At 43.4% G+C, this 8595-nt stretch overlaps 1 protein-coding gene across 1 annotated transcript; it reads left to right on the forward strand.

Annotated features, from left to right (window-relative positions):
* Positions 1-361: 361 nt before the first annotated feature.
* fam89a (family with sequence similarity 89 member A) lies at positions 362-7625 on the forward strand. Its single transcript, XM_078213369.1, has 2 exons — positions 362-782; positions 4912-7625. The coding sequence occupies exons 1-2, from the start codon at positions 522-524 to the stop codon at positions 5194-5196; spliced, it is 546 nt and encodes a 181-aa protein (XP_078069495.1). The 5' UTR covers positions 362-521; the 3' UTR covers positions 5197-7625.
* Positions 7626-8595: the final 970 nt, after the last annotated feature.

Consider the following 8595-nt stretch of genomic DNA (forward strand, 5'->3'; position numbering starts at 1 on the left):
CCACCCTTCATACAAAGGTCCCGCCCCTATAACGCTGCGCGCCGGCGATTTGACGGCGCCGGCTCGATTGGCAGGTACTCGGACCAATCGGAATAGCGTTTCGGACCGACTGGAGGCGGGATCAGGATAGGGAGAAGGCGGAGTTTTCGCTGTGGCGGCCCGTGTGACGTTTGGAAGGGGAGGCGGTTAACTGCGCGAGGCAGCTGTGTGTGTGGCTAAACGGCCGCTGCTCAGGGCCGCGCGTGCGCAGTATCTGAGGATGCGGGTGAACGGTTGCTGCTCAGGGCTGCGCGTGCGTACTATCTGAGGGTGCTCAGGGCCGCGCGTGCGCAGTACCTGAGGGTGCGGGTTAACAGCTGCTGCTCAGGGCCGCGCGTGCGCAGTACCTGAGGGTGCGGGTTAACGGCTGCTGCTCAGTGCGCGCAATGTGAGCGCCGCCCAGTCAGAGTTGGACCCTCCCGACCCTTCCCCCCCCCCCCACATCCTTCTCCCTCCCGGAGCCGCTTGGGCGAGCAGTTGACATGGCCGGGAAGCTGGTGAACGGCGGCGGCTCGGTGCCCAACACGACGTGCCTGGAGGGCCTGCCACCGCTGCCCAAGAGCCTGAGCGGGCTGCTGAACTCGAGCGGCGGCTCCTGGCGCGACATGGAGCGGGTGTACGCCAAGCGCTGCATGATCCAGGAGGACCTGAGCCGGGCCCGCACCGCCAGCAGCCGCCACAGCAACCGGCCCAGCAAACCCGCTAACCTGGACGCTGCATTGGCCCTGCTCCGGAAAGAGATGGTGAGCGGGGTGGGGGGAAATATTGGGTTACACTCAGACTGGGGAGGGGCATTATATTGCGGTATACAGGCTGGGGGACACTATAATGGGGTACACAGGCTGGGAGACACTATAATGGGGTACACAGGCCGGGGGACACTAATGGGGTACACAGGCCGGGGGACACTATACTGGGGTACACAGGCCGGGGGACACTATACTGGGGTACACAGGCCGGGGGACACTATACTGGGGTACACAGGCCGGGGGACACTATACTGGGGTACACAGGCCGGGGGACACTGTCATGGGGTACACAGGCCGGGGGACACTGTCATGGGGTACACAGGCCGGGGGACACTGTCATGGGGTACACAGGCTGGGGGACACTATAATGGGGTACACAGGCTGGGGGACACTATTCTGGGGTACACAGGCTCGGGGACACTATACTGGGGTACACAGGCTCGGGGACACTATACTAGGCCGGGGGGCACTATAATGGGCTACACAGGCCGGGGGGCACTATAATGGGCTACACAGGCCGGGGGGCACTATAATGGGCTACACAGGCCGGGGGACACTATAATGGGCTACACAGGCCGGGGGACACTATAATGGGCTACACAGGCCGGGGGACACTATAATGGGCTACACAGGCTGGGGAGGGGCACTATAATGGGGTACACAGGCTGGGGAGGGGCACTATAATGGGGTACACAGGCTGGGGAGGGGCACTATAATGGGGTACACTCAGATTGGGGAGGGGACACTATATTGCGGTAGACTGTCAGGCTGGGGAGGGGTGCAATATAGGTGTACACAGGCTGGGGAGGGCCACCATATTAAGGTACACATATTGGGGTACACAGGAAGGGGCACCATATTGGGGTAGTACTCGGAAGTACTCAGGCTGGGGACGGAGGCACTATATTGATGTACACTTTGGGGTAGGGGTGCAATATCTGTGTGTACTTTCAGTTAATGAGGAGAGGCACAGTGCACTGTCGGACATGGGGTAGAGCATATTATTGTGATACTCTGTTGCACTGGGAGTGAGCATAATATCTCAGTGCCCTGACGGACACTGGGGAGGGGAGCTGGTTACTAGCTAATCTTGCCTGGAATCGCTAATATTTTAGTGTTAGTATGGGGCAGCGATTCAACTGAACCCCACCTGTTCCAAATTGAAACAATTGTTACCTAAGCTGAGTTGTTAGTTGCATATGAAAGTTTAGGTGGTGGAGGAAATTTCCATTATCTAAGGGTGTACAAAATATTTGCACAGAGATAAAATCAGATCCATGTAGCCTGTCAGATATGGTTGTGATTCCTCATTCATTACCTTCAGGAGCCAGTCACACAATTTCATGGAAGAGGCAAAATACCAGATTGAAGGCCTTTTAGCAAAATAAGAAATGCTGATATGTGCATCTCCTATCCCTCTAGGCAATCGAAATTCTCTATTGCATTGACCATGATACATTATTTAGGGCATACATCATGTATAAAGGAAATATACAACAGATCTGGCAATCTGAAACAAAAACACACTGCTAGAAATACTCCGCAGGTCAGGCAAAACCTGTGGAGAGAGAGAAAGAGGTAACATTTCAGGTTGATCTTCACAACTGTCTCTTGTACAATGTGATCGCTGGTCCAGCTCCTTATCGAAAGCAGACAGTAAATCAACTATGCAAACCACTGGTTCCATAGGTCTGCTGGGAAAAGAATTGCCTAACATTTAACCTCATTCTTACCATGTAATCTTTAAAGATTTTCATCTGTTCATAGGATTTCTGATGGGGTAAATTTCAACCATTGTTGTCACTTTTGGGAAGGTGTAAAAGTGTCCTGCTGGCATTGACCAATGCCAAGTTGTTTGCACCTGCAGATGTATTCTCAGATTGTCCCTTGTTTTTGCTGCTTACCCACCCACCCACCTTCCCCAATGAGATATTGTTTGATATTCTGTCAACTCATTCATTCTCTCTGCCATAGAAACAAAGATGGACTGCCAGTCCCTGGTGTCTCTCAGGCTTGTCACCAGATGCATTTCTGTTAAACAGCGAAAAGTCAGTTCCCTTAGGCTGTAAGCCAAAGTGTGACCTAATGTGTACAATAAAATGGAATAGTATTCCCTTAGCAAACAACAACCTGTTTATCCAGAGAGCTGTTGCATTGTTGCCCCCACATGTGTGTTATGTTTAGGATTTCCACTATGCGTCCATCTTACGTCAGAGGATGTGATAAAGAAAGGTCTTGTCTACGTGTCCTTCCACATCTTTTCTCTGCAATCCACTCCAGCTTTGTATCCCTTTCTGAATGGTCCATTCCTTTAATCTTCTATACCTTGACTCATTTTCCATTTCCTGGCACTGCCTTGAGTTGCTTCAGTGCTACTATCTGGAGCTCTTAATCTGTCTAGTTTTAAAAATTCTCGTCTGACCAAACTTTGAACCCAACTCTTTACTCACCTGATGAAGGAGCAGCGCTCCGAAAGCTCATGCTACTAAATAAACTTGTTGGCCTTTAACCTGGTGTTGTGAGACTTCTTACTGTGTCTACCCCAGTCCAACACCGGCATCTTCACACCAAACCTTTGGACTGCACCTCTTTCTTGTTTTGCCATCTGTTTCCATGCACCTATTTGTGAAGTGCCTTGTTACATTTTATGTTGATTCATGCTAGATGCCCATACTCCACTGAATTATCAAACCGGTTTGATGGAGCCTTTTAAATTTTCAAGAAACAGCCCACGAAAGGGTTAAACAGGCAAAACAAACACATTCATTTTGACTACTTGTTCTCGACAGACACTTCATGTAATAGGTAGTAGGCTCCTCTTTGTAGCTTAGCAACCTAATTCCTACTGATTGCAATCTTCCTGGGGATTGGGTTGCAGCTCCTGTTTGCAGAATCCTTCAGTTGTTTTCCTTCGTCCAAATTGTAACTAAATGAAATATCCAAGTTTTCCACTTCTTGATGTGAGACGATGGCACTTACAAATATAATATATGTCCGGTTCTTTAAACATATCCCTAAAAGTGGAGGAAGGTAAGATTTCTGGATAGCTGGTCTTGAGATCTACCCTGGTTAAAACACAGTTTCCCCTGACATTACTGTCTGACTTGTGTTCTATATGATAGCTATGTCACTTATAGAGAGGGTTGTTAACGGGTATTAATAAACACTCTCTGGAAGCAGAGGGTGTGATTATTACATAAAGCTGTATTCATTGTAATTTTATTGGTGTTCTGCATGTTCACTTGCTTTGAAATAAAGCAGTTCCATTTTGATTCTGAGTTCATTTTGATGTTTCCTCAGCCAGCTTGGGAAATAATTGATAAGACGTGGAGGTGTGTGAAAGACATGAATATCCAATTCAGATCACCAGTGGGTATTAATGTTAAATCCCAGGATTAGCCCACCCTGTACATATTGGAATGACCAGTACCACCTAAGAGAATGTGTAAAGTTTGTAACCTTTTCTTCCCTTATTAGCTACACTTCGCTGTTCTTGCAATTTGCATTTGCAAGGAAGATTAATAAATTATGATCAGAGCATCTATCTCCTTTTCAACTGATTTCTCTCATCAGCCCGGAGTGCATGTTGTCAGAGCCTAATGACTCGTTCATCTCGTGTTCCACTAACTTATTTTTAGAACCAACACTTCCTACAATTTCCTGCACCAATTGTTACATATCCTCCTCTGGTAGACCCATGTTCTGACTTGTACCATTGAGTAAAATCTGATGCTAGGTAATTAATGCTCCATTCCTTAATTCTTCAGTGGTCCTAAAATATCCTGAACAATATTTACTTTGTATTGAGACTATTACTATTTCCTTTAGTATTCTCTACTAGCTTGTAGCTTTACCTGGTCCAAATTTATTGAGCAGAAAAGAGATTAGCACGTCAGGGAGATTAGCAGGGTAAACGTGGGTTATAGAGATAGGGTCTGGGTGGGATTGTTCAGTGCAGGGCTGAATGGCCTCTTTCTGTGCTGTGGGGATTGTGTGATTCATCCATGCATCTACTGAAAATTTTAATTTCCTTTCAGCTAGTGTGGAATTTCAGTGGTTGTGGTGCACCAAGTTGCTGTGTCGCTGATTTAAAAGTTTGCCTCTTATTCCCTTAAAAAAACAGGTTGGTCTGCGCCAGTTGGATATGTCATTGCTGTGTCAGCTGTGGTCTCTCTATGAATCCATTCAGGAATATAAAGGAACATGCCAGGATTTGTCAGCTGCCGCTAATTCCGATTGCTCTTATGGATTGGAAAATGGATACTTTGACGAAGAAGAGGAGTATTTCCAGGAACAGAGCGCTGTTGAAAACGGGAAGGTTGACAAATTGGAGACAAATCTTGCAGTGCCTAAAACACTCAATTCCCGAGACCAGTGGATGCAGGATTCTTTTCATATCACTATATAGTAGCTATATACAGCTTTGACCTTTACACTGTTTCTGACATTGTGCTGTTGTAGATTTTAAAACTGATCCCAGTGGGGGTCAGTATTGTTTGGGTTGAAAGATGGTGGGTGGATGGAAAGAGGGACAATAATCTTTTAGTAACCAGATTTAATTAAGCTAATTTATGTATAAGCTGTTATTTGTGGTTTTAAACACCATACGTTGAATCTTTTGGCAGCTTGATATTTAAAAATGCTTTTTTGAAAAAGTCAGTTTTTTTTGAGGCAGGCTTTTTTTTGCAGATCCGCAGGAGGTATTTAAAATTTCTGTGGGACTGCGGACGCCCAATCTTTCTAGATGCTGAAACTAGTGTTTGTTGGGCCACAATGGGCAATTAAAGAGACAGTGGCAGATCTGGTCATCAAGCAAAACACTGTGATTACTACATTAAGGGCTGAGGACTTATAAAGTAGTTTTATAAAACTGCCTTCGGTAAACTGAAAGCAACCAACTTTTTTGCCCTAATTATAATCCCTTTCGTGGGATGAACAATATCACAGTGACATAGGACTGATCCTTTATAATGATCATGTTACACTAGAATGAAAGACCAGTCCCAGCCAAGTATTAATACTTTGTGCTGACTATTAATGCTATTGGCTAAGAGTTTGATACCAATCTGCATGCCAGACACTCTTGCTCCCTGTTCAAAGAGCTGTCCAGCAATCTGGACTCCAATAAACTGATAATGGTTAAGTTGTTGTCAGTATAGTGTATTTAGCTAGTCAAATGACTTGCAGTAAAAGTTTCTTTGAGTGTTATTAAATTAAGATATTCATATTGATGACTGACAGATCTGGCCGGCCTTGCTCCACACTAATCCAGTACAGTTGACTTTTCATTACCTGATCGAATGCAAATAATATGCAGACTAGATGATGGTCTGGGAGGTATGAATCTCCTGGAGAAATATTCCTGAGAACTGGTAAGTATAGTTTGGAACAGTGTCTCAGTACTACCAAAATCTAATTGATTTGAAACATGACTCTCCTACCAACACATAATTGTGATGAATAAAGGAGTGCGATTTGCATTTGTTAACTTAACAGCAATATTTTACTGCAGAACAATTTGCATTAAGTTTGAGCCTCGTGTTAAATGGGAAGGAACCAAATCTCATCACCTAAATGTAGCACTCTACTTGAATTGTTGGCAGGAACTAATCTCCCCAGTCATATGTAGCATTTGTTATGAACTTTATTTATTTTTTTTAATAAACTTCTTGCTGAGGTTTGTGGTTAAAAAGGTAAAATTATCCACAATGAAAACCCAGCAGAAGTATAAGCTTCACTGGGGAGATCAATAGCTTTTATAATCTCTGAATTATATTGGTTTTATTATACTGTACATGGAAGATAAATATGCAGCTAGCACTTTCAAAATTAAAGTGCAATTTCTTAACTGTACAGAACTCTATAATGAGAATGCATTTGGTTTATTTCTTTCATGTTTTATTAATCTTTGTAATGACTGATTTTTGTATCTGAGGTTCGGTACCTTGAACTGTCAATACAGCTGTATTTTTGAACATTATTTCTAATTTATAAAAGTTTGGTGCAGAATTCTAATTGAACACTTGTATTTAAATATTTTGGTCACTTTTATAAGAAGATAGATGTACAGTTTGAGACCTTTTGCACAAGCCTTTTTCCTGGTTTTGCACCTACATTTCAAGCTCTATGGTTGTCCTGAATCGGATGTTAAGACTGGAAAAACAGTGCACCATCTCGGTGGGAATAACTGGGATTTTGGAGCATTGCAGGGAAATATAACATCATTTGATAACAGGACTGACCATTAGAATGTGTTAAAAGGATATTAACACTTGTACACTGTCTGGTCTAGCTTCCTGCCCAACCAACTAGTTGATTTAGATACTTTGTGGCATCGTTTTAAAATTTTAGCTAACATGTATAATTTGTAGAGTAATCAAAAGACTGCAAAATCAATAAGTCTTCCAATTTGCTAATAAAGAAACATGTACCCAGAGAAAGCAGCTGAGACATTTAATATAAAACTTTTTTTTGTCCTTTGCACCTGCATTTCCAAATGTTAGTTCTTAAAACAGTAGTTTCTCTTGCTGCTGTTATAGATTATTTGAGAGACACAGTCTGCATGCATGGTAAGGTGCTTCACTTTGTAATGGTTCAAACATACCTGAGAAGAACTTTATATCATTACATCTGTTAGTGAAGAAACAAAATACTTTTTTGGATGCCCAGCCTGAAGTTCCGTACACAAACTTTTAAATGCATTTCATTTTTTTTAAGTTTTGCAGTGAATTTTATTTTTAAAGAAATCTTTATTTTCTTGTGTGCAGTGACCAAATGCACAACAATATTGAAAAAGGCATGTTTTCCTAAAGGATAATAAAACTAAATAACTGCTAACAGGTCATTTGTTCTTGGACTCCAATGTTTTTTAGGTGTAACTGTGTGTGCGTGTGCATTCTTTGGTCTGCTTGGACAATTTGAAGGGTGTATTTTGGTCCTGCAGAATCAGTATATACCTCCACACCTTCCACAGTTGCAAGCTCTTGCTTGTGTCAGAAGGTCCAAGATCCTAGGGCAGCACAGTGGTTAGCACTGCTGCCTCACAGGAAGAGGGACCCAGGTTCATTTCCCGGCTTGATCACTGTCTGTGGAGTTTGCACGTTCTCCCCGTGGGTTTCCTCTGGGTGCTCCGGTTTCCTCCCAAAGTCCGAAAGACATGCTGATTAGGTGCATTGGCAATGCTAAATTCTCCCTTGGTATACCCGAACAGGCATCAGTGTGGCGACTAGGGGATTTTCACAGTAACTTCATTGCAGTGTTGATGCAAGCCTACTTGTGACAATAATAAACTTTACCTAATTCAGCACAAGCCACATCTTTCATTGTTTATAGTTCAATAGATCAAACTGAGCACATTTTGTAACAATAGCCCAGTGCCCATTATAGAGTCCTTGGCCATGAATGGTCTGCTTGAATGTTGAGTTCCTGCATTCTATAACAGGATGCTTAAAACTGTGAAGAGTGGTTTAACCATTTTTTGTGTAATTTTATCATCGCTAATTTCTTTGTACACTTTGTCTAAAATCCCCAAATTCTGTTGGCATTTTTACTGATTTTATCTCTACACTTTCAAGGAGTTATATTTGAATATCTAGGTCCCTTGTTTAGCTGCACGATCAGGGTCTTTCTGTGGAGTATTATCTTCTCTATCCTTGTGACTCCTTCCAAAGAATCTCTTGCCCTTCTCTGTGTTAAATTGAAGGTAATATAGGTTGTGAGTGGACAAACATTTGGCAGATGGAGTAAATATGGGAAAATATAAAATTGTCCACTTGACAGGAAGAATAGAAAAGCAGTACATTTAAAT

Source organism: Mustelus asterias, chromosome 5 (genome assembly GCF_964213995.1).
Source record: "Mustelus asterias chromosome 5, sMusAst1.hap1.1, whole genome shotgun sequence".
NCBI lineage: Eukaryota > Metazoa > Chordata > Chondrichthyes > Carcharhiniformes > Triakidae > Mustelus > Mustelus asterias.

Bases quoted from the DNA above. Each gene is read 5' to 3' on its own strand.
- fam89a (XM_078213369.1), top strand. From the start codon at position 522: ATGGCCGGGAAGCTGGTGAACGGCGGCGGCTCGGTGCCCAACACGACG. The intron at 783-4,911 runs GTGAGCGGGGTG...TTAAAAAAACAG, and splicing joins CCCTGCTCCGGAAAGAGATG to GTTGGTCTGCGCCAGTTGGA.